The 26,720-nt window shown below is 40.8% G+C and overlaps 1 protein-coding gene and 1 long non-coding RNA gene across 10 annotated transcripts in view; one reads left to right on the forward strand and one right to left on the reverse strand.

Moving 5' to 3' along the window:
* The window catches only part of LOC141727008 (uncharacterized), a 39,062-nt gene extending 25,034 nt beyond the window's left edge, over window positions 1-14,028 (forward strand). For all 9 annotated transcript variants that reach the window (XR_012577991.1, XR_012577993.1, XR_012577989.1 and 6 more), the window contains 3 exons: window positions 10,826-10,927; window positions 11,162-11,228; window positions 13,150-14,028. This is a non-coding gene — a long non-coding RNA (uncharacterized LOC141727008). The remainder of the gene's footprint in view (window positions 1-10,825; window positions 10,928-11,161; window positions 11,229-13,149) is intronic.
* ARRDC3 (arrestin domain containing 3) lies at window positions 10,118-23,929 on the reverse strand. The gene is made up of 8 exons (XM_005493768.3): window positions 23,432-23,929; window positions 20,182-20,263; window positions 17,536-17,683; window positions 16,203-16,305; window positions 15,559-15,815; window positions 14,995-15,157; window positions 12,713-12,867; window positions 10,118-11,329 (listed from the first exon to the last, which is right to left on the reverse strand). Exons 1-8 carry the CDS (start codon window positions 23,709-23,711, stop codon window positions 11,273-11,275), a joined length of 1,245 nt encoding a protein of 414 aa, XP_005493825.1. The 5' UTR covers window positions 23,712-23,929; the 3' UTR covers window positions 10,118-11,272.
* Window positions 23,930-26,720: the final 2,791 nt, after the last annotated feature.

Below are 26,720 nucleotides of genomic sequence, written 5' to 3' on the forward strand. Positions count from 1 at the left end.
AGGATGGAGCTTTGGAACATCTGTCTCTCTCTTTCATACATGGGCAGCACACACTCCACTCATGGCTCCAAAGAAAAAGGCATCAAAAAATTGTGTTAGAAACACAACAATGTCCTTGCACATTGTAAGATTTAGTTGTTCTATGACCACTGTTTTAGGTAACTGAACAGGAAATTTCAGCACCATGAGAAAACAGGTTACATGAACACAGGGCATACTGGAGACTTGCCTTTCTTGCTTCAGCAGCTGCCTCTTAAGTAAACATAGGAGAGTTTCTGTGCATAGCAGTGTCTGAGGCTTGCAGGAAAAGCACATCTTCAAAGCAGCAATCCTCAGTGTTGCCTATGCCTTAGCTGCATTACATGACCTACTTTTCTCTATCCAAGTGCTAAGCTGGGGGTGGTGGACATCACTGGTGCCCTTCCAGAGTGACAGGACAAATAGCTCATCGGTGAGAGCATCAGTTGCTTTAGAGAGCAATGGAAATTAGAGCAGTGTCTATTAGGAGACAATGTGGGTGTCAGAAAACTGAGCATAGGCTGTCTGGTAAGACTTTCAGCTCTCTGGAACACACAGGGTCTTACAGGAAAAAACTGCATATAGTATATTTTTCTGTAATTGCAAAGTATGTTTTGCTGTAAAAAAAAAAAAAAATTGCCTAGTGTTACCTAATATGTTACCAATGAATCAGAGAAGCTCCTCTGAACCTGTCCAAGTCTCTGCAAAATTAATCTGTGAGCTCAATGACATAACCAGTGCGGTGTCAGCCTGCCATCTATTAGACATGCAGAGCAGTTGTGAGGGCACTAGTTGTACCGTGCTGGATCTGTGAAGGTGCAAGCCCAGTGGAGCATTCTGCAGTTTTAGTTGCAGGACTTTAAGGCTTGGGATAAGGAAATTATGGAGCATAACACAAGAATGCACCAATACAATTTATCTTTAGTAAATTGTCTGCAATAAGGTGTGTCTCTTAAGTTTTACAGTGTACCTACCATATAGAATGCTTTGTTCCATTCACTTCAGAAATAAGAGCTTAAATTTCATAACCTGCATTCATGTAAAACTTTTAGCAATTTCCTCCTCATTGTTCTATGGAAGTGATATTGGGAAGGCTGATGCCACAATTGAATGACTATTCTTCATGATTTAAGAGACAAGTTTCCCCTTAGAAACTTTCTTCTAAAAAGAATGAAAAGAAAATAAGTTTTTGAAATATTGTTTTGATGAACTGAGGAAAATATATGTCAATTTTCTGATAAATAAAACAGTGCCTGAAAAAACATACCTGATTAAAAACTATTATATTTATATTTCTCTGTATCCTAATCATGAGCTGACCAGTTGGAAGACACAAGCAGAATGTCATCATTACCAGATTCTACAACTGGATCTTTGATTTATTTGACAGACATCTAGCATACAAAATATCTAGGTGAATTGCCAGTGACTGTTTAGATGTTGGTGCAGGGGGACACATCATGTTCTTCACAAATCTGTGTCCAGTCATTCCCTCAGAATTGTCTTTTTCTGCTTGTCTTTGTTTGTGTTGACCTTGTGTGGATTAAAACAAATACTCCTCTATTAGTTTTTTCCCATAAAAGGAAGGTGACTGGGAAGGCTGAAAATTTCTTTTTCTGCAGTTTTAGTGATGCAGCAGTCATGAATCAGACCTAGATGAGCTCAGTTAGAGACAAAAGTAGTTAAAATCTATGAACTACAAGGAAATCAACAGAATGGAAGAAATTTCATCCTTTTAACTCAGTAAACATTGTCAGTGAGCCACAAATCCTACTTTTGATGCCTATTTTTGCCTTTTCTCTATACTGTGTTTATGTAATATAATCCCCTCAAAAAAAAAAAAAAAGAGAAAGAAAGAAAGAACACAAGTTAGGTATATGTACTATCATATAGAAGCAAATTGTACATTCATGAAATTATTTGTACAGAACTGAGCTTGTCATAATCCATATAAGTACACAAGATGTGAAAAGGCTGAGCCCACTATTTCTATTTCTTTAATAAGACCAATTACTTATATGCTATTTATTTAAATAATTGCAACTATCTTCTTCCCCCACCCTTGCTTTTTCCTTTTGGAGAGAAACAACTCCTAGAAATAACTAGAGTCAGCTGTGAATTCTGAAGGAGAAGCCAAGAATATAAAACGCATGTGGACAGATCTGACCCTCACTGAGAACATGGTGACACGGTCCCTTTTCCCCGCCCTGGACAGCCTGTTGTCAGCAGCACCTTTTAGAGACAGGAGCCAAGGAACTTTTAGACTCGGAGCCAAGGGACTGATTTTCCCTGCAGCTGCTCCTGAGAGTCAGACAGCCCTTGCAGAGGATGAGGCTGCACTTTCACTATGCCTGCTCGGAGAGGATGGTGCCTGGATCCTGCTGACGAGACTCAGTGTTCCCACAGCACCCCTGTTGGGGTGGTTGCCCATGTTTGCATTGCTCAGTGTGGAGTGTTCTGTGCTCACCCACAACATTCAAACGTTGCTGAGTGACATAAACTTAAGCAAACAGATGGCACCCATTGCCTCTGAGGAAATTAAGTAAAGGCACCACAACAAGTTTTCTTGCTATATCGTGCTAGCTATGTCCATGGCATACATTGCTTCCACTGAAAATCCCTGTAACTTTTAGTTTTTAGGGTGCTCCACTGCTCTTAGGTTTTTTCTACTCTTTGTCTTGTAATAACGCTAGCCTTAAGGCTTCTTGGGGGTCTGGGTTGCAATTTATGAATGTGAAACTTTTTAAATGTCACAAGAGTGCTTGCTCCTCCTGTCAACAACTTGCCTTGCCAGAGGGCAACCATCTTTTATCCCCAGAGGGAAAAAAGCGTTTGGTTCAGTTCCTGGGTACAATCCAGAGCACCATAGAATAATCCAGTAACAGCATTTTGAAACCCCTTTTCAAAACTATCACCATGTTTAGAAAGATCTATGGGCTGCAGAAAAAAACCACCTTCTTATAAAGCTGGAAAACAAAACAGTGCCTCCAAGTCTAAACTGTCCTTGTCTGAACTGGACAGATTTCTGTTTTGTGTAATCAGTCAACAGATCTCTGGATCACATAAATCAAAGCTGTTCCTTACCCACAGTCCCTTTTGTCCTGGTCTGCCTATGTTTGGGGCTGTGCATGTCATCCCTGTGGACTCACGCAGGTGATGGAGATGGGTGCATGTTGACTGGGAATTTGCTCTGTCAGAGGCTCCTGAAGGGCTCTCACTCACTGCATTCAGCAAGGGACTTGCCTGTTGCAATGCACTTAAAAATTTCAGATTGCACTACTGAGCTAAAAATATCTGTGTGTTCTTCAGAAGTGAGATGTCTGGCTTCTCTCTTGGTGGCTGCTTGGATACTGGATAAGGGGCCAGTTGCAAAATTTGGGTTTCTTCCTTCCCTCTGCTCTGCTCTTTAATTGTAACAATAGTAACTTTTTGTCCCTTTCAGATCTGCACACTTTGAGTAAAGGGTAAAAGAACAATTTGTTGGAGTAATTTGTATTTATCAACTAGTTGCCAAGAGAATAAGGTTTGGCATGGCGGAGCTTGCCTTTCACTGTAGCAAATCAAACATGCTGCTTGTACCTTGTTTCAACCCTAACCATGCTGTCAAGTGTAATATTTCTTGTTTGTCCTGGCTGTACCAGAAACCTAGTTAGATTCAGTCATACAGTCATAGAAGAGTACCAAATATATGCCAAATAAAGTAATGTAATTTAAAATGACTTTCTAATTGCATATGGGAAGCAAAAAAATATAAGAACAAGTCTAGGGTAGTATCACTTTCATCAGAACAGTGTTTTCCTATGTTAGCTACTTGAAAATGCTGCTTGTAAACCTTTTTAAAGATTAATTTGTTTGTGGTTTGTAGTACTTTGGTTTTTTTGGTTTTTATTTGGGGTGGAACGGTAATTGTGAGAGAGAGGCAGGATCTGTTATCTCTCAGGTAAAAAGATACAAATCCACTGCAGTGAACTGTAGTGAACCACTGCACCTCTCTAATATTAGTGGTTCCTCTGAACACTTTTAACCTGTGATAAAATCACCTTCAAGGTAAGTCAATTTGCATTCATTGTGAGATAATTCACAATAATAATGCTGAAACACCTTAAATATTTCCCATATTTCATGCTTCTTTAGTTGTTCATACCATGAATAAAAAGTCAGTTTTATATGAGTAATTCAAAAGTCTATCTAGTTAGTACTTCTAGGTTTTTGTTCCATAAAATATTATTGGGGGAGAAAGACTATAGTGTATTTACAAGCTTACTCTGAGAAGGTATTTTGGGTCAAAAAGTTGGATGAAATGGGTTTGCTTTGAGGAAACACAGGCTTATATGAGGCTTTATGGTAGCATAAGTTATATGCACAGAAAAGAAGTGGGATATTTTGAAGCATTAAAAAGTGTAAATAAAATATAGGAAGAGGAAAAAATAAATTAAGACAAATTATTAATATTAAGAGAAGATTATTACTTTCTTTGAATTACTTTGAACTATTCGGGGGAAAAGAGGGAAAATCAGGAAAAAAGTAGAAGTTTTGTGGCTTTACATTTTAATTAATTTACATTGTTCTTCTTCTACACAAGCCAAGTATTGTTTTCTTCCTTTGTGTTGTTTGGGAGGCCAGTTTTACATGGTCCAACTGAAGCTTTGTTACTTTAGAGCTGTGCAACTCTGTCACCATAAACAGCGTTGATGGACTAAAAAATAATGGCCAACAGTAAAACTGGCATTCCTATCTTATCCTGTTAAATGATAGGGAAGGGGACCATTTAGTTTAATTTATAGGAGATAATTATATAGCTGTAAAACATTGCTGCAGGCTTCTCTTTGTTTATATTGCATATTTAATGCTGAAATAATTTTTTTAATTAGAGCTGCAGTTGTTATCATGATCTGTTTTGTTGGCATTCTTAACTAGGAAAAATGGGCTACTTACAGAAGAAATGAACCAGTTTCAACAGACTTCAAATGACTTAGGGTAGACACGCCAAGCAAGATTGTAAATAATAAAAAAGCAATTTATTAATTAAAAGTCATTACCTGATGATTGACACCTTTTACAGAAGGTATTCTTAAATTCTGTTTCTTAGCTGATGGGCAACGATGACAGCTTTGCCTTGAATCCTAACCATCTACGGTGGGGAGTTTAATTTTAATTCAAGGCAGGCCAATCACAGCAAGGTCTTTCTTAGCCCTGGGAAACTGCATTAATTTCCAGATAAATAATAACCAGGTTTTAAAATAATTTTCCCCCTCCTCCTATGCTCCAACCCACTATTTAGCTGAAAACAAAAGTATCACTTCTCCTTTGAGAAAGATTTACTGCATCATATTCGTCAGTTCATTTCAGGAATAACATTAACTGAACCAATAAACAGGTAACAGGTCTTGGCCTCACCATTACAAAGCATTGGGTGGCGAGTTGGTGAGTCAAAGGCATGGCTCAGCCTGAAAAGACTCGTGATGGAAGGCAACAGACTCTTGGTAGTGACATATGGGATTAAGAGGAATGCATGTGTTCTTCGTTATTCCCCTCAGAGCCCCAGCAGAAGATCATGCAGGGAGCTGCATGGTAGATGGAATGCACTGCCTTAGAGAGAGAGATGAGTTATTCCTGTGTAAAACACAGGAGAATTATCACATAGAGCCAGGCTGACTTTCTGGACGTGTTTTTTAATATTTTAATTGTACATTCCTCTCCCCCTTAAAATACATCTAAATAATTCAATTTTTATGTTCATCCAAGTATGACAAACATTTCAGGTAAAGTGCCTGAAGAAAACTCAACAGGCAGTGTCCTTCTGAACTCTGAATCCCCCATTAGGAGCTGTACTAGGTGAAAGGTGCACTGTTCAACTTGGATTTCAGGGCAGCACTTGGACTCTACTCAGAAGCTACTGCTCTGTCATAACATCCACTAGGTAGGGAGGTCCAGCTCTAGAAATAGCATGCTGTATCCAGGTGGAGTTCCATGAGTGAATGACTGCTGGGAGAACTTATAGGTTACTTTTCTGCTATTTCCAGGATATGATCTGGAGGTCAGGGTGGAATGTGCATGACAATGTGCCTTTGTAAGTGACTTTCACTAATAACATAAAAATCCAGGAGCTAAAATGCACAGAAATGGTCATACAGTGCAAATGGTGGTAACTCTAAATATGTCTGTGGATCCCTGAAGGGGAACTCCACTCAAAATCCACAACATGTGGGACATCTGGCCTCTGTGGCCCCAGGAACAGAAGTCTTCCTGCAGTACTAGCCTATGAAAAATTTCTGCTGGGCATTTGTCTCTCTGCAATAGTTGCTCATAGCCATGTACCTAGTTGCAGGAATTGGTTCAGATCAGCAGCATCAGCCCAGACAAATATGTTTTCCTGTGGAAAAGCATTGCTGTGCTGCTGCCCAGCTTCACAAGCTGCTTCTGGAGACTCTTCATCACTGTGGTAGCTGGACTTCATGCTTTGTAGTTCTGCTGTGGATAGGTAAGGTAGACGAAGTTCACAGCAAGGTAGTGGTCCATTTCTGTAAAACAAGGGAGGGCTTAAATCTAGCAAGGGGTTAAAAAGTACTAGGTACATGTTTTAACAAAATAATTCCCAGAAAATCTTGATCCATATTGCAGCATTGCCTCTCAAAGCTCAAGTGCTTAAGCAGTTGTAACTTGCTGCTGTTCTGTCCACTTTAATGGATGGCTGAGGTGGAAGAGAGGTTAGTTTTACATCCTGGTGTAACAGGATTTTGAACATATTTATATATTTACATTTATAGTATTTATATAAAGAAATAGCCATCTGCATTTTAAAATTCTCAAGGTCTCAAATAACAAAACTTTGATAATTTCCAAATTTATAACACTGACAATACAGCTAAATTTGTTAGGAGAGGTACTGGTGTGAAAATGTAGTATTTCAAGATGTTGCACATGTTCCACAGAACTGCTACCAGTGTCCCTTAAATGGTGCTAATTTAAATTCTAACTCTGTCATGTAGCACTAGAAGGTTTGTGTAGGCATGAAAAAAAGAACTATATATATATATATATATATATATATGCATACATAGTCACTTAGCTATGAAGGAATTTGTTCTGGTTTTGACTGGGATAGTTAATTTCTGTCACAGCAGTAATTACAGGGATGTGTTTCAGATTTGCACAGAAACACAGAGACAACACAGAGAGCACTGACAACACAGAGATGTTCTAGCTACTGCTGGGCAGAGCTCACAATGTATATAGGTCTTTTCCTGCTTCTTGAATCAGCTCATCAGCAAGTATGCTGGGGGTAGATAAGGAGTTGGGAGGGGATCAGCTGTCCCAGTTGATCACAGGGATATTCTGGGATACATGGTATCATGCTCAGCATATAGAGGTGGGGGAGAAGTGAGAGAACATTCAGAGTGATAGTTTGTCTTCCCAAGTCACCATTAAGGTATGATGGGAGTTCTGCTGTCCTGGAGATGGCTGAACCCAAGCCTGTCCACTGCAAATGGGGAATGAATTCCTTGGTTTGCTTTGTGTCTGTGGCTTTTGCTTTATTAAAATGTTTTTATCTCCACTTATGAATCTTGTCACTTGACTTTTCTCTCCTCCCCAGCCCACTGATGGGGCAATTAGGGAGAAGCTGTGCAGTCCTTCTTTGCTAGCAGAGGTTATACACAGTAACACATCTCCAAGCAGATGAGCAAAATGACAACCCTCACATTTCTTATTAGTTCTAACCTGAACTTAGGCAAGTATTAACAGGGTTATTAATAAGAAGGGACTTAACTCTTAAGTCTGTCTGAATTCTTCACCAAAAACAAATTCAAGACTAAGCTGAATTGCTCTACTTAGAGAGGAGGTCCTATGGTTTGTATTACGTAGGGTGTTGGGTCAATGTTTGTGTCACCTGTGCCAGCAGCTGCCTCCCTGAAGGTAAGAGTACTGTGGGAACACTGTGGCCCAGTGCCCCAACCACCAACAGAGGCGCACAGGGCAGGCCTGCCACTCAGGCCCCTGATCTTCTCACAGGTCAAATGACATGCTGATCCTGAAGGACAATGACAATCCATTTTGTGCAGCACACAGGACATGCTGCAGCACTGAAACCCTGCTGGCACACAGCAGAGACTCAACAACACTGCACAGGGCACACATTTCCACATCTGCTTACTTGCAACGAACAGCAAAGGACATCTTCTGCATCCCAAGTCAACAAACTTCATGTCAAAGTTCTATCTGCAAACTAGACCTTTGAAGTGACTCCCCTCTTTCCTCCTATTCCCCCCAAATTTGTGTCACATCCTCAGGTAAAGGACCAGACACCTCAAAACAGGGTCACTTGCAGCTGCAATGTGATACAGTCCTAAAAAGGCATTTCCCATCTGGGATCTGGCCCCATGAGCTCAGTGATGTAAACAAAAGAGACATGATCCCTAAACTAGACTCCAGTGGTACTCAGCAGTATAGTTCTAGAAACAGTTCTTCTGTTTTTTGAAAGAGCAATACATGTTTTCCTGCAGTAAGTTCCTGTATTATGTGACACTTGTGGGTTTTTTTTTAATTTTCCACATAGATACAACATTTAAAACCTTTTTTTTAAAAAAGTTTATTTTCCACAAGGAAGAGCAATAGGAAAAATTAAACTGTTCTCCACATATTGTTTTCTTAAAACAAGAGTCTACAAGGACATATTCAGCACCAAAACTAAAAACAAACAAAAAGAAAGTACAAACAGCCATAGAATATAGTCTATAAAGCAAACATTTAATATTGCACTTTGTTTCTCTAATGTTTGGATTTTACTTACTTTTTCCTAATTCAGATCAGAATTCTCTATCAAACACTGGGTTTCAACTGTGACCCTGAAGTTTTATAATGCTGAGAACTGACCAATATTTGTGGGAGAGTAATGCCTCAGAGTAATTTAAACTGGAAGTCTTTATTTGATAACATTATAAAATTTTTCATTCCGATCACAAAGGCTGAAATGCCAAGTCAATTGCTATGATATTGGTCAATCCTGCCTCATATGCAATTTTCCATTGTATTGCAGTAAGTACTTTAATGCTATGTATATCAGCAATTGTTCCCTAGTCTGTAAAAAGAACAAAAAAGGAAAAAAAAAGTAAAACCACCAAATGCCCTTTTATACCAACAATCCCATTAGCTTTAAAAATTGTCTGGTTGGAGAGGGTAGAGGGAAGGGACATCCACAAAATTGGCCTAGTAACATCATCCAATTTCCTTCTTGCCAATATTCCCACTCAAAGCCCAAGCCTTTTAACTGAATCACTTAAAACGCGACTCATTTGTATTTTATCACCCTGTTGTCATTTTTGAAACATGAATGATCTTTCATGTTCTCATAAAGGCCACTTATGGAAAAGCCTATTTGTCGCATTTATGAAGCCTTAAAAACAAGGCAAAGGTTTTTAAAAATGAGCGCCATGCAGAAACACCAGCCTCCCCTCTCTGACTCTCTTCGGAGCTTTTTTATTGCACAGGGAGACAGGTATTTGATGGATTAGATCCTATTTGTTCAAATAGTCAAGACCAGAATAGTGTCCCTTTGTCAGTGATCTGTGTTCCACGGCTTCTGAAGAGCAAAGTTGACTTTCATTGTACATCTCTAGCATGTAAGCGCTGGCATTTGTTAGCACAGGTAATGCTCCATTGCCCTCTTTTTCCTGTGGCACACTCAAGGACAAGTGCTCTTTCCATACGGTTTCTTGCATTCTGCATGAATACATGGTATAATTCAGTGTTCTGTTTGTTTTAAAGCTCTTGAGAGTGCCACAGAAGATGCAGTTATCAAAGCACTTCCAGCTAACTCATATTTAAGTATGGCTGGTAACACTGATCTTTCTCATTTTAATTACACTTCTAATCTTGTACAGTATCATAAACCCTGAAGGTAATACAAAGTGCACAAACTGAGCTCTTAGCATAAAAGAAGCTTTTCCCGCTGTTTGAAATATACTTTCTTCTAGACTCATCACATATAGAATTTTTGGTGATTAAGTAGCTATATATAAAAATAAATTCACTTTCCCTTCCTATCCCTACTACTTGAGATATTGATCTGTCTGTGAATCCTGGACAGTGTATGACCACTTCCTTCTAATACTCTTTTGAGGAACAGCTGGTGTCTGCTGGTGCTGCTTTCATTTATGCCTTTTTTTTTTAGAGCTTCACAACTTGAACATTTTTTTTAAAATGCAGAAAGAGAAATGGGAATGAGGAGGATTTTGTAACTTTTGTGTATGTCCTTATTCCAGATCTCCCTCTCAAGTTAAGAACAAAAAACGAAACACAAACACAAAAAAAAAGAACTAATTCAACAGTGCAACGTAAAAAAACAAATAGCATTCCAACAGTTTGGCAAGTGATGAGTTCACCTGAGATTAAGTGATTTTTAGGCAGTCTGTAACAAAATGCTGCTTTGCGATAATAGTAGAAAGGCAACAAATTCTTAAAAGAAATCAAGAAAGTATACAATCTTGACAAAGTCTATTAGTTTCTTTCTATTAACTCCTCACCCTCCCTCCCTATCCCCATATCTGTTGCTTATCTACTACAGTAGGCTGCAAAACATACAGCAAGGAGGATTGGCTTGAAGGCATTTGATGTTTGTAAAATAAATCCACAATAGGATCCAAGCTGAAGAGGTGATACATGATCAGCCTACTAGGACAATTCTGAGCATGTGCATATGTAGGTAAAGTCCAGGCTACATTAAATTAAAAAAAAAGAAAAGTCAGTGCATTTGTCAAAGTCTCTTACTGTTGGGCTTTTTGTTTGTTTCTTTCTTTCTTTTTTGTCAAAGCTTTCTTTTGCTCGTTATTGTGCGGGCCACAAGACATAAGAAAGGGGTAACAACTGTCCGGCGTAAATGAGAAAAAGCTGTAGTGACACTGAACCGCACAAGGTAAGCAATAAGCATGTGCAAATTTCCAAATTGTAAGAGGAAGCCAAACCTCTCTTAATGTGGTTTGAGTGTTTGGACACACGACTGTACGTTAGTAAGGCTGCTCCTAGTATGTGCCAGTATTTAAGAGGGAGGGGGGAAAGCTCAGTTCTTCAAGCATGTGGAGCAGTCCTACAATGTTACTGTAGGCTTCAAAGCATGATCACAGGTTGTTTTCATTTATTCACCACACAGGCAAGAGCAAACCCACTTTCTCTGAAAGCGTGTCTCCACTATGATGCCTTGACCTTCAACATGGCAGGTATGATTCCAAACCCAAGTCAAGTCAGCTTCTTATGAATTCTTTCAACGAGAAGGGCAAGATGGTCTGTCGTCTGTGGGTTGATCTGGGTTTGGATCAATCTAAACAAAAGAGAAAAAAACACAGCAACCTAAGGTATTTTTAGAACTGATTGCTAGAAAATAAATCAATCCAAACACCAACATTTTTAAGTCCAAGACAGTCAGAGATAAATGGTATTCCCAATCCAAAAGTTATTCAGGTAACTGAAGTATCTCTAAAAATTAGATTAAACTTTGAATTGAATATTACTAAGTACAGTGAAACACTTTAAACTGCATGTTGATGGTAGCTTAAGAATAAGCACAAACATGGTATAAGAAATCGTAAAAAATCTGCTAGTAGCACAAATATTCTGAATTATTTATTGCATAGTAAGAAGACAACTGGACTCAACATTTTAACAAGTAACTTTAAATACTAAATTGATTTTGGAAGACATTTGACTTAAAAAGGCATAAAATTATTAGTAAAAAGTTCTTCTATTTAATTTTTAAGTAATGAATCCTGAAAAAACCCATAAAATGTTTCAGAAGTTCATGTGTACCACACATCACCTCCTCTTCTTTTCAACAAAAGGAAGGAGGTGAAGAACATGGTCTCTAACTTAGGTCTCCAAAACTCAATAGAAAATACAGTTTAAGTGGACATTACATAGTTTGGTCAGTTATTTTAAAAATACATTATTTAGAACAACGGAAAAGCTTACTTCTAAATATTTAGGGCACCTAAAATGAAAAGCCCCAGAGTTGCATTCTAGGCTTATGTTATAGAAGAGACATAAAAAACAGGCCACTCACTCACTAGCTGATTAAGTGCTTCAAGAGGAAAAGAAACAATCAAGAATGGGTGGATCCAGGCACGATTTAGCCAAAGGGCACTCTTTTATTTTGTCCTATACCACTGCTTTGAAAAATATGAACATGGCTTTTGAAGCCTGAACTCGTGTCCCAGTTATTGAGTGACTTTCACAGAACTTAACTTGCAGACAGAAATGTTTGAGCTGTGCCTTTAGAGAAACCTAAGCCAGAAAGAACACCTCTGTATCTTCTCTGCATGGAAATTCTGAGAGTAATACATACAAAGAGCTAAAAATACAGAGTACTTTTAGAGAGTAGAGGCGAAAAACAGTTTGTTGTGCATCTGTAGATTCAGAACATTGGTATTCACTAATGTCATGTATTACATATATAATGTAATATAACTTTAATAAGTTGCTGAGAGAGTGCAAAACAATTTCAGAATCTCTATGAAGCATTGAAATACTGAAGAAACCTGGAAATTTTTTTATGCAATTTACCTGCACTTTGCTAAAACTAAGTTACATTTCATATTTTTGCTTATTTGTCCTAGTTTTCTTAAAGTAGAAACAGTTTCTTATATTTATTCCACATGACAGAATTCAAAGCAACAGCACATTCATAATTATATTTTGAGGTACCTACTTCTGAATAGAGGGGTGGAGGCAGAAAACGGAACTCCTGGATGTATGCAAACAGTGGTCCTGGAAGCGCTCTCTCAAAGTCATCACAAACACCCAAGGGTGCAAGGCTGGACTGCCGCTGCTCCTCCGTCACCACTTCTGCATAGCTGGGAGGGGCTGCAAGGAAAAGGCAGACGCAGTTCGAACAACAAGTTCTTATGCATGTCAAAACACGTAACATGACAAATATTAAACTTTTATACTGTAAAATGCACCAGCATTTAGATAAATTACTTCTGTGATTTTTACACAGTTATTGAACATGAGGAAAAGGGTAGACTGCTGTAGTTTATTTTACAGCTATGCTCAAATCCAACAGCAGACTGACCATTGTTCATTGTGGTTTAATTATCACCTTCAGATTTAAAGCATACTCAGAACACTGAATTTCTGTTCCAGGCAGGAATGACAGAACATTGCATTCCTCTGGACACCATCATCAGTCTGGGATCTGTACATTAAAACTCCATATCTTTATATGCAAAAAGAGCAAAGCTACAGAGCTTCTCCTTCGACAAGAGATTCCCACTGAAATGGATTACATTATCCTTTCACAATGTCTTGGCTACTAATAAAGATCACCTTAACTGCTATTCTGACAGGTTACACTGACTTACAACTGTCATGGTTTGGGCCTGGCACAGAGCCAGTGCCCCCCATGGAAACACCCTCTCCCTGGTGTCTGCTGTGAGATGTGACCAGGAATAAGCAAAGCAGGCTCCAACTTAAACATAAAGAAAACTGTATTACCTAAACTACAAGAAAAGAACGAAAAACCTAAGGGGAAAAAAAATTGAAAACCTTACAAAAAGGCATTTTCCTCCTCCCCACCACCAAAAATTTCCCAATCCGATACATTCCCCCAAATCACCAACTGCCCAGTCTGGCACCACCCTTTAAAATATTCAAACTTCAGTCCATGAAGAGGAGAGGAGTCCTTCTTGCACCATAGGCTTCCCCTGGAAACACGCTGAAACCTCGTGTGCTTCCATGTCACTCAGCACCGCCCGGAAAGTCCTTTTGCCATCGTGACATCTTCCTTCCATGCCCAGTGCTCTCACCACTGTGCATGGACCAGAGCTGCTTTTAGGGTTGTCTTTTAAGGATGCCTTGCCTCACTCCAAAAAGGCACAGTCTCTGCTTTGGGACATCTGCCCCCCCATTTTTTTCCAACCCCCTGGGGCCGAGGGGTCCCCACACTGAACCCTCCTGGTTCTGAGGCACTGCCTCCCCCTAAGTGCAGTCTCTGTGTCACAGGAATAAAACTGGTTCAGTCTATGGCCACACAAGAAAAGTCCAGCCAAAAGGCCACTCCAATCATCTCTCTCTCCACTCAGCCAGTCTTCCTTCCACTTCCCTCAGGCCAGGTCCTTGTTATCTAATCTCTTATCTGTCTTCTTATTCGGCTCCGAGGAGGATCAGCATTTTTGCGAGGTCCCAATCATGTAAGAAAAAGGGTTAAAAATTCAGTCTCTGCCTTTCCCAGATCTCCGGCACCCCCACACTCGCTGCTGCTCCGGCCGGCACCTCCTCGCTGCATTCCCCCCCTTCTCCTCCTGGTCCAGCTGCTATCACATTTGGCGTCGCCGGCTCTCTCTTTCTCTCTCCTGGTGGGGGATGGCTGCCCGATGTCTCTTGGTGCTCCTCCACCCTTCCATCCTCAAAGGCCTCTTCACCTCCCATCTCTGTCCAGGCCCAGGCCTACCGCAGGCTGCCCCTTGCCCACCCAGCAGCAGCGGCTGGACGGGGGAGGGAGATTCGACCTCTTTCTCTCAAAGTCCCAAGAGAGCTTCCCAGGGTCGAAGCTCTGCTTTTATCCCTGTGTGTTCTCGGAGGTGTGTCCAAACCCCACTGGCTACACCAGGTGCCAACATCAAAATCCGAGCACCCATTGGTTTGACCACAGCATCCCAGAATTCCCACTTCTTCCTGGTCAAAGCACCACAACAACCAAGGATACAGCTGGGATACTGGAGGCAGTATTAATTCTGCCCAGGTACAATGGCACTCTGTGCCTTTACTTGTACCAGCTTCCAAGCAGCTGCATTCCACTGCTTGCACATCTGAGAGAAGAAGGCAAAGAGGGGAACTCCATTCTTCTACACAGAGCAAGCAGGTAGCAAGGAAGCATCCACAAAGGACCTTCTATGGACCTTATTATGAAGAATGTAGTTTTTGTCTGTTTGCATGACAGCAATGAATAAAGCACACAAAAATCAAAACAGACTTGCTTTGTCAGCTTACCTTCTGGTCTTTCAGGCAGTGTCAGACCAAGCCAATTCATGTTCATGCTACACTGGCTGCTTACACTTGATGTTCTGCTACCAAAGGGGTGTAGAGGAATGGTGCCAATGACCAGTGGTAAGTTAAGGAATAAATCCATGGCACCAGGAATATCCACATATACCTAAAGAACAACAAAAAAGTATAGATTAAAAATAGGTTTGTATAAGCACTTCCAAATTATTAGACTAAAATCTCCAGCTATGTAAGTTTTCACAAGTGGCTGAAATTTCATTTTTTTAAAATTTTAGAGTCAATGTCCCTATGGAGACAAACAGCCCTCCAAGACAAAGGCAGTTCTATACTCTTAACACAAGTTCTCACATGGAAATGTCACACACTTGTAAGACATTTCCTTAGAATATGCAAGATTTAAACTGAATTTACTTACAGAATTCCTGTTAGGACACCTAATGCTAGGCTATGTACTTGTTTTGTAACTAGTTAGCAGTTCACAATGCTTTGTTAACAATTTGCAAGGAATCATGGAAACTACTCATGCTACAATTAAACAATCCAACATACCATCAGTGAATACTCCACACGGATTATACTACAGTCAAGAATTGAAGGAGAAACAGGTGGAATTTTCAACTGTTTGCCATTCCAAGTTTCTGTTTTGCCAGATGACAAGGATTCCCCACGCAGGCTAGCAACAAGCTGCTTGACTTCCTTCATTTTCCCTTTGGCATAAAATGCCTGTGTTTGGTAAATGGCTGCCTTTGGCACCACCACACGGGAAGAGCAGTTTTCAATCTCAGCAAAGATCTGAATTGATTCACCTGAAAAAAAGCAACATTTCATTTTTTCTATGTATTTGCAAGGCAACTGAAACAAGCTGGCACATACTGTGGACTGTTATAAGGCAGTGGATGCTGCTAGCAATGCTCCACACTTTGAACAACATCCACTGATGCTAGCAGGAGTAAGGTCACCATGAGGTAAATGTAACAGAAAAATGCACAGGCCAATAAAAGCAATGTCCTTTAACAATATGGAGACAGAGCAAGCAAACAACATCAGTCATTTAAAATAGCAGGACAGATGAAAGAAAACCAAAATGGCAAGAATAGTTTAAGTATTTCTTTTATATGTAACAGCAGCTAAGCACACACTGCCATTTTAAAAGGGAAGGAAAAACATTTCCTATAATTACTTCTGTTACGTACCTGGGGTGTAGCCCTTCCTTTCAATTTTGGCACTTAAGGATATTGGGCCTGAGGTACAAAACCAACAACAGAGAGTTTTTTCTTTTGTGCCTGCTTGGGGTGACTGCAAGAAAAGAACATTTTCCATTTAATAGAGTGCTCCATGAATCTTTTAATCTGTTCTAATCAACACAGAAAATATACATTCTATGCATTTTGATAGACATATCTAGTTTTATTTAGAGGGGGAAACCTCAAGCAAACTGCACCATGCAAACTATAAGCTTTAGTCTAATTCCATACTCATTAACACTGCTTTTTTTGCTACACTTCATACTGCAGTTACACTTAAAACTTATTTATGTTTTTATACATAAATAAATTTAGCACAGCTTAAGAGAGGCTTTTAAGTCTACATATCCCACCATATTGCTGAAGAGCTTTTTATTTACCAGTAAACTAAAATGTCTATCTCTATGCAGTATAGTATTTCAGAAACAGTAACTAAGGTAAAGTACAGTAACCTTGACTCCTGCTATTTCCTGTTTCAAAATGATCTCATTTGATCTGTATTAAACAGACTTTGTTATTTTACATGACACCAGGATTTAGGACTTGATCTAAAGCCCATTAAAGTCAAATGAGAGTCTTTTGATTTTAATGGAATTTGTGCAAGGCCAATGTCCCCGTGCAAATCTGATTTTTCACCCATACACACAAGAAACCTATTTCAATGGATTTTGAGAATTTTTTCCCCTCTCCATGGGGGGCGAATTTGAAGAAGGGTGGTGGGGAATGGAATTTTAGGTCTGATTGAATTCAAATCCTCATTGAAAGGAATTGTGACATTGAAATTATTTTAATGAAATGATACTTCAGAAAAAGATTATAGAGCATTGTGATAATTTCTCCCCATTGGTAGAAAACAATCCATATGAATATGATCAATTATGCACACCAGTACATTATTTACTTTGCATATTTAAGTTTGCAGTCTGTCACACTAATTCTTTTAAGTGTCACTGTTTTTACTTCAGAATCAAAGAAGAACAGTTCTCAAAATTTTCCTTTTTACTCGCACTTAACAATTTAGTATTAATTTAATCTGACAAAAACATTTTACATATCTTAAAAGTAAAGCAACTCCAAGTACAGGAAAACATAGCCTTCAAAATGGAAGAACTTACAGAGTTGCAGAACTAATGTAATACTTAAAAGACTGGCTGTAACTAAGTATCAAGTAAGTATTAGGTAATGTATTAGGTAAAATTAGATATGAGTATTGTTTCAGTTATTAAACTTCATTATTTTTTTATGCCAGAAATAAAAAATGAATAATTCTATCAATTCTTACCAGTAATGAAGGAGTGTTGATATCTATATGTTCAAAGACTGTAAATTCCTTCTTTAATTTTACTGGTAGAAACCAAGGCCTATGCAATTCGGCTTTCACCCAATAGCGCACACTGCCATGTCTGCCTTCGAATGAGGTAGCAAGTGGTCTGTGCAGGACACAAAGGTCAAAACTGAGTAAAAGTCTTTCTGTCTAATAATGATACAATTGATCAAGTCAGTGATTAGTAGTATATAGAACTGCATTTTTAATGCACTGTAGTACTTAATGTAGAGTATCTCAGAAAAATTCAATAATTAAAGATGGGAGAAAAAATCATCTCCAATTTATCCTACTGTAGTTTTTCATAGATTTTAGGAATCAATTAGAGAATTGTACTAGAAAAATGCCAGGAGAGCACAGATTTTCTTTAAGCTTAAGAGGCCACTTCCACATCTGGGGTAAAGTATGCCCTTTTGACTACCAATTTAGTATTACCATTAGCACCAAGCACTTATAGTTTTGGATGCCGCCATTGCGTATATTTACTTGGTCAGTAGCTCAACATCAGGTTAATTTTAGCTGTAACTCAGCACTTCCATAGTTAGGTTCACCTTAAGCAGAGTAAATATTACAACATGGAGTTCTGAAGAGAGGCTATTTTGAGCACCTTCTAATCTTTCTCTACCCTGATGAGACAGCTTAAAACATTTATAATACTTAAGAATGTACACATATATCCATATATGTATTTATATACACACACACATATAAAATCATGAAGACTACTCTGAAATTTGTCAAAAGAAGGAAGTCTATTTAGAAGCTGGAAGAAAGATGATACAGGTAGTATTTCCAGACCTGTGAACACTGCCTTTTTTACTGTAGTATCATAAAGTATCTTTAAAGTACAATTATTTCAAATTAACAGTAGTTTTTGTAGCTTATTCCCTTTATTTTTGTATTTTTTAAATAAATAATTCAGAAATTTTTTTGTATTTCGCTATGTTCTGAATACATACTTATATATACATTAAAATAAAGTATTTGTAACATATTCATATTTTCCACAGAGAGCAATACTAGCCATGCTAGTACTTAACTAGAATTAGTCTTTCAGTTACAGGTTTGACTTCACTATTTGCACATTTGAAATGTTTAGTTTGTTCCCCTAATAATGCAATTAGAACTTCAGTTTTTCATTCTGTCCCATATTCTGTAAAGGAAAAATCAGTAAGGATGATGCACATCTTTCCACTGTTGCTCTGAAGTTTAAGTCAGTTCTAGAAATATTTTATGGACACAAAATAGCAAATAAGTAGGCAGTGTCAAAGTTCAGGCTTTTAATATCACTCTTTGTTTTTCCAGTATTATTGAAAACTGGCTTAACAGCTGTTCTCTCATGGTACTTAGAAAGAACCAATGACTTGACCAATGCCTGCTATCTGGCTGTTTCACTTCAAGCTAAGCTTTGCATGTTCATGTTTTTAATGTTTTGGGTTTGGGATTTTTGTTTTGTGTGTTTTTTTTTTTAAATGCCCCTTTAAATTCAAGGGAAAATCAGTACTGGCCTTACTGTTGAGATTTTTACAAAATACTAAATTGTCTTTAAAAATCTCCATGTTTACAGGTCTTTCCAGAAAATCTTACTGAAACTATGTAGAAGTCCTGTGGCATTCACTTTGAAACTGTAGAAGTGTTTGCCACCTGCACATTTTGCTAAAACCAGCACCCCTAATAAACAACCTTAATATTAGGCAGAGATTATTCACATAAAACTGCCAAATTTTCAGCAACTTTAAAGTTTTTAATTTAATTAAACTTGCCTTTTACAGTAAAAATGGCTCATTTTTTATCCATACTCATACTCCCTCTTTTCCTGCGTATCTGATTTTACTGGAACTTGTATTTTTAGCTCATTTCCATATTTCCAACTCTTACTATGTCCAATCTTACATCCACAGTGCCTACATTACATATTTCAGACAGGAGTGGGGCAACAATTTTTATCTTACCAGGACAAACTTCTGCTCTTACTCTTGCTTTGCCTTTGTTTTCTAAACCAAATGGGATTTGGTAGAAAAATTCTTCTTACTCTAACCACTCATTCTTAAGTTTGTTTCTACCCAGGCTTTCTGCATAAATAGCCACCCTGGGTACATACATCTGATTAAGAACAACCTCCTCTTTTGTTGAAATCTAAGTAAACTAGCCACATCTGTTCCAGACTTGAGACCAAACAAAGCTCAATTCCACTGTGATCTTAGCTCTAGTTCTGCTGGTCTGCATAACTCCAGTAAATGGTTGAGTTAGAAGGTATTTCAGCCACTCTGCAGGACTTCAGTGACAGTTCAAATTCCTCTCCCTCCTCTTGGGAAGGGGAAACAGACTGGAATATCTAGGCAGTCAGTAACACTTGGTAAAAAGAAAGTGAGCAACTGGGCAGCAGTGAGCTCCTTTTTTATGGAAAATTTTTTTAAAAAAGGATGGGTATATCAGTGTAAAAGCAACCTCTTCAGTTTAATGAGATTATGTTCTCTACTGCATGTTACGAGCACAATTCCTACTACCATTGAAAAGGTTTCCCCTCCACCCACAGCAGGAGTTTTGGTCAGGTGGGTGGGCAGCAGAGCCCTGTGTGGAGGAGGACTCTGAGGGGGTACTTACGTCTGTGGAAGCTCGAAGCTGAATGCATATTCATGCCTTCCTGAATGGATGGTGTGAAGGCCTTCCTCTGAATTGTCATCATCTAAAAGACAAAAAAAAACCCAACATGCTAATCCTGCTGCACACGTTATACCTGGTGTAGGCTTTTCTTCCAGAAAAAAGCAATTTCCTCACACATTACAAGACCTAAAGAATGTGATGTCCCAGGAACAAGGGTCTCCCAGTCCATTAGTTATTAACTGCTGGAATTCAGGGCCAACTCTGACTGACAGAAAGGTAGGCAAGACTGCAGGCCTTAGAGAGAAGCAGAGGTTAATGTTTTAATATAATCTTGCCTCTGAACAGTGACACAGTTTCAACTGCTGCCATTTCAAGGCCTCCATTCAAGGTCCGTAAAGGAAATCATGCTGCTTTCCACTGCAGTTGCTAGTCAGAATGAACCAGAGCTGGCTTTTACCAGTATTAACAGTACCAAGCCTGCTACTTAAGATTAAATTTAGAAATTCAGGTTCTTTGTATCTCCTGCCTGGCAACAGTGTCCACACATTAATCACACACACAAAAAAAAACGTGCGAGAAAGGAGTAAGAGCCTACGAGCAACACCCAGAAAGTACCCGACAGATTCAGGGGCATAGGAAATGGCAAGTTGCCCAACTAATGCTATCTAGAGCTAAACCTTTCATTTCTTTAATAGATTAACTTGATCTTGCTCAGACAGAGCATAGATACTTTCTGGTTTTATGCCAGGAATGCTAATCCTTGTTTATGGTCACGATTATTTGTACAGCTTCAAATGCCACAAGAAAATTGTAGTTTATTCTGACATCAAACCAGAAAAACGCTGACTTGGTTAAAATAAAAGTCGAGTGAAAAATTGCTGTTCACCTCCCAGTCAAAAACGGCTGGAATTATAAAAGGGGTTATAGCGAGACAAAGTGAAAGGGAACAGCTTATGCGTGACTCGCTGAAGCATTAATGGAGGCATGCAGAAGGGTTCTAAGTTTCTATTGTCCTATAGAAGAGCCGATGCTCTACTTCCTACAGTGTAAATACCGAAATTTAAAAAACAAATTAACAAAACAAGCAAAAAAAAAAACCCTCCTAGCAGCAAGATGCAGAAATAAATACACCTTCAGGACGCAACATTTTCCGTGGGCGAGGAAAATGTGATGAAAAAGCGAGACAATGCGTCGGAGTGAGGGTGGGCTTCTATACTGTCGCTTTGCGTTTGGGGTTTTTTTTCAATAACTATTTATTTTATTTGATTTATTTATTTTTCGTTTAATTCTGTTCCGAGGAGGGGAGCGCCGCTGTCGGCGGTGGCTGCGCCGCTCTGGGCCCGGCCCCCCCTTCCTGCCAGCTCAGCAGTCCCGCCGCGCCGCGGTAAACAAGTGCTGAGCTGTCAATCAGCGCGGGCTGGAGCAGGAGCCGACCGGCCTGAACCGGCGCGCGCGGAGCGCCGCCAGCCCCGCCGCTCTCCCTCACACGCTGCGAGCGCTGCGCCCGCCGGCTCCGCACCGAGGGCGGACCCTTCCGCCACCGCGCCGGGCCTAGACCCCTCAGGTGATGCGACCGGCGACGAGAGGCGGCAAGGACGAGACTGAGGGCAGCGCATACCCCTGCCCTCTCTCTCTGAGATGTTTTGCACCGAGACAGCGCCTCGGGGAGAGGCTCCTGCCCGCCGGGGGCAGGCAGCGAAACCTGCTCCCTCACCCCCGCCGCCAGCGCCCCGCCAATCAGCGGCGGGCATCGCCTTAGCAACAGGGCAACAAACCACGGCCGGCCAATCAGGGGGCGGCGGGGGGCGCGGCCGGGCCGCGGGTCTGCGCTCGGGGCAGTCATTGAAAGGTGGCCGACGGCGCCGCGGGCCCCTGTCCCACCCGCTCCCACGCGTGCTCCCCTCAACACGGGAGGCTCCTGCTGCACACTCCCATCCACGAGCTCTGGGAACCCGCCGACCGAGGTGCGGGAAGTTATGCTCGGGCGAGTGATTCCTGAGGCGGTGGCAGAAGATGGGTGGGAGCCGCAAGTCACCTCGTTAGCGCGGTGTGCGCGATACGTGAAGCAAATAAAAAAAGTCCCGAGTTCTGCTACAGCTTTGAGCTCGGGTATACTCGGTGCCGCCCGGAGTTGTTCAAAAATTACATTCATTGGTTTTTTTCCGGAAAGAACGAGAAACATCGCATTGCTGCAGAGTATACGATGCATATTTCAAGAAAAAAAAAAAGGCGACAAGCAGCACAAAAAAATTACATAACCGGTTTTTAACATTATTTTCTTGCGCTGGGGAATTAAGTCATCGCCACCACCTGACGCGTGCGGCCAATCTGCGCGGAGCGGGCGGCCCACCCCCCTCCTCCAAAGCCGGTCCCAAACAGGATTGAACCGCTTCGAACAAAGGCTGCGAAGTTCGGAGGAAAAAGAAATAAAAAAACACAGACAACCCCGGGGCCCAGCGCTTCGACCCCCTCGGCGAAGGGGTCCGCACTTGGTGGGGACACCAGGGTGGCTCGAGTGGGAAGTGGGGAGCAGGAGGTCCTCATCTCCCCAGTTTTGGAAGAGATGCTTCCATTACGCAACACCACTCCCCCCTCTCTCTCTCCTCCCCCTCCTTTTGCTCCTCATCAAGGGCTTTTCGGACACATCCTTACATCGCCGTGACCCCCACTGCCGAGCGGCGTGTAGGGGCAGCCCAAGGAAATGAAAGCTTTTTACCAGGGCGAGGGCAATACTGAAATGAGGAAAAAATTACACGTGGGGTGGTGGTATGTCAAAATAAGCCAGGGAGACTCTTATATCTGCCAATAATCAGCCATCCTGAAAAAAATCATTGTATTATCACCCCAACAGCATCAGCAGAACCCCGCACGTGTCAAAAAGGATGGTTTTTATGCTTTCACTGTGTTTCAACTAGGATTCTGCCAATAAAGTCCGCTGCCCATCAGGCTGTGATTTTACAGCTGTTTTTCCCCACGGTACGGCAAATCCTACTAATTATCACCAGGGGAAAAAAAAAGTAAAACAATCAAGAAACCCATTTTATTAATATATGGCCGTATTGAAGGGCAAGAGAGTTCTCCTGGTTGCAGGTACTTTGCAAATGCATCTCCTATATGTAACTCCATCGCCAAGAGACGACCCTGGGCATGTCCTGCTCTCCAATGCACCCGTTAAAAGACAGGGCTAAACCGGGGTGACATAAAGATACATGCTTTTTTCCATTAAAAAATAAAGCATCGCAGCCCTTACCTCTCTCGTGGCCGATCAGGATGTCCTTATGGTTGAAATATTCCACTTCTTCGGTGTAGTTCTGTGTATAGGCAGTGTTGGATCCAGCATTCCTCGATTCAGTCCAACGTACTTTAGCGTGCCCCCTTGCATGGATTTTAAGGGATTTCACTCTAATTTCCCCAGTTACTTCTAGACTGACCCTTCCTGAGACTGTATCCCCGCTAGAGTACACAGGGACATTGCTGTCATTCAGACAGTCAAAGCTTATCGTCAGACTCTTCACCTTCCCCAGCACCATGGTTTTATAGCAAAGTGTACAAAAATAGACTGTTAGAAAAAAAAAAAAGGGAAGGGGGAAGCCAAAAACAACCAACCCCGAGCCCCTGGGGCGCAGGGGTGCGGCAGCGCGGACCCTACAGGCGGCTCATGGGGGCGGCGGGGAGCCCCGGCCCCGGCGCGGGTGCCGACGCGGCGTCTCCCCACAAAGGCGCTGCCGTGCCGCCGCCGGCCCCGCCTTATAAGCCGTGTGACAAACAAGCGCGGGCGCGCATGCGCCGCCCCGCCCCGCCGGGGCAGCTCCGGCCCCGCGGCGCCGCCGCCGCCTCCGGGAAGCGCCGCTCCTCGGGCGCGCGCCGCAGGTGGACGTTCGTTTGGTGCGGTCGGCCGCCCCAGGGAGGATGGCAGTATACCCAGCCTCTACGAGGAGAAGAAAGTTACACTTCACTTAACAGACCTTGTTCTGAAACTGGCAAATTATTCTCTCTTCTCTTGGTTGTTGGGTTTTGGACTTGTTTCATTGGCTTTGGTTTTGTTCGGTTGGTAGGATTTTGCTGCTTTGGGGTTTTTTGGTTTGTTTGTTAAGTTTAGGTGGGGGGGGTTGGCCCTTTTTTCCCCCTCTCTCTCTGTGTACCTAAAGATGGGAAAGAATTGAGCAAAGCTTGATAGGGAATCATAAAAAAATATATAGAAAAAACATTTTAAAAAATAAAAAGCAGTCCCAGCTTTTGGGGTAGTATGTATTATACTATGTGAGAATCTTCTCTGTAAACTTTTGAAAATCAGTATTTAAATTTAAATATTCTAGTATCAATGATTGTCCCAGTAATACAAATTACCTTGCTGCAAAGCTTCCCTTTAAGTGTTTCCAACAGTTGATTTTTTTTTTTTTTTTTTTTTTTTTTGTTATTATTACTTTGGTAGTTCTGTTTCTCTGGTAAACACTCTGGGTTTCGTTATTTAATGCTACATTAGCTAATTCTTGCACAGTTCCCTGCCAACACAAAATTTTCAGTGAGAAGGATGATGGTGGTGGATGACATCCCCCAAGACACCATGCTTTGGCGAGCCTAAACTGTGATACATTGCTAACATTTCATGTCAACACTTCAGTTTTGAAAATGTTTGCCTATGCCTGCTGCTTTTTTCTCACGTAAAAAAAAGTCACATTTTCCTTGGCCTGGTGGATATTCTCATGCATTTTTTGTGGCCAAAGGGGTTCAAGTCTCTTGTGGGTAAATTAGGACTTTCTGTGCTTTTACACCATCTCGTGGTAAGCATTCATACTTCCTTAGCTCACAACATCACAGAATGAATCATTGAGGCTGGAAAAGACCTTCAAAATCCTGAAACCCAACCATAAAAAGAATACTTCCAGAGAAGCAGAGGTGATTTAATTCCTCTTCTGACAATGCTTTTTTTTTCCTCTCATGTTTTCAGACTCAGGTGGTCTCTTGCATGTGTTTATTTGCACATTTTTCTTCTATTCTGTGATTTAAAAGATAATTGTGTTTTCCATTAGTCATAGAAGCCACAATTCCATGGTCTCTAATTGCTATAGGACTTGAGAAAGGCTGGCAGCCAGGTGGGATGCAGCTTTCATCCACAAGGCTTGGGTCATATCTCCTGCACTGCCAGTTCTGGGCTGGTTCTTAATGTTCACCTGCCCAGGGAAAAATCTGCAGACATGAGAAAGAGCAATTGCATTTTCGAGGAAGCTGAAGATATAAATCTGTTATTCCAGTGGATATTCATCTGGATTTTAAATTTTTTAAAGATCAAGATGGGTAAGGAAGCGAAACATCCTACTTGCATTTGCCTATTCCAGACTGGTTGAGGAAGAATAAAATACTTTGCTAAGTTGCTGCAAATCATCCTCTGTATATACCCTGCAGACCTCATAGCCCTGTCCTACCTTCCCTTTCACCAGCCATCTCCTAGATCACCACGCTTTGTGTATAGTTAAATGCGATTTAAATCTGGACCACTGAAAGGGCTGACATGATTTAGTTAATCATGTGTTATGCACACTAAACTTCAGATGCACAGTTGTGCAGAAGAATCTGTGTATGTATATGTATGCATTTCCCACATCCTACCAAAACACACACTCATTCAGCCTCTGTTGGTCTTTTTAATTCTTCTCATAGTGTATTCATTTTACTTTTGTGTTCCTAAAGTATACACTTCATGCCACCGTGTGGCAAGGGGCGGGAAGTGCCAACACTGCCTTCCACCAGTCTCTGGCCTCTGCACGTCTGCAAAACTGACATTTTTCTGTGAAGCCTGTCAGAATAAAAAAATTTTAAAATGAAAAAAATTTAAAACTTTAGTTTTGGTTTTATTTAAATGGAGAACATACTATGAGGTTTAGCCAAAAATATTTAGTAGGGTTTTTTCAGATGTTTAGCGTTGTATTCTTGTTGTATTCATATTTCTCAAGTCCCATACTGTACCAAGCTGTTCTTCTCTGCAGCACAGTTCTTTGTGTCTTCTCAGGGGCTCCTCCTGGGCTCCCCACCCAGCCCTTTTATCTCACCTATCTTTACGAGCCACAGCTGCTGCCCAGCTAAGGACTTTGCAGCTGTGACTCATTTAGAATAGCTAGGATCCACTTATCAATACATAGGACTCTCACTACATTTCAATTGTTGTATTCTTATTGCTGTTATAACATTACATATATTCAGGCCCCCACATTTCCCCCCTTTTCTTTTAACAATTATACAATTGCAATACACATACAGTTCCAGCTCTCAGGCCGCCACAGGTCTCGGCTGTCTTTGAGCACATACCTATCCCTAGATGTTCCAAAGGCCATATTCTCACAGCTTTCTGCTGTTGCAGCTCTTTGATTCAAAGGCCGTATTATATTCTAAAGTCCCAGCTCTCAGGCTGATATTCCAAAGTCCCAGCTCTCTGGCTGCCACAGCTCTCAGCTGTCCTCTCTTCATATTGGAGGGATCCATACCTTCTCTCGATGTTCCTTGTGGCTGCATGTTCTTCATCATGTTGGGGTCACCAGCTGTTG

This window comes from Zonotrichia albicollis, chromosome Z (genome assembly GCF_047830755.1).
Source record: "Zonotrichia albicollis isolate bZonAlb1 chromosome Z, bZonAlb1.hap1, whole genome shotgun sequence".
Taxonomy (NCBI): domain Eukaryota; kingdom Metazoa; phylum Chordata; class Aves; order Passeriformes; family Passerellidae; genus Zonotrichia; species Zonotrichia albicollis.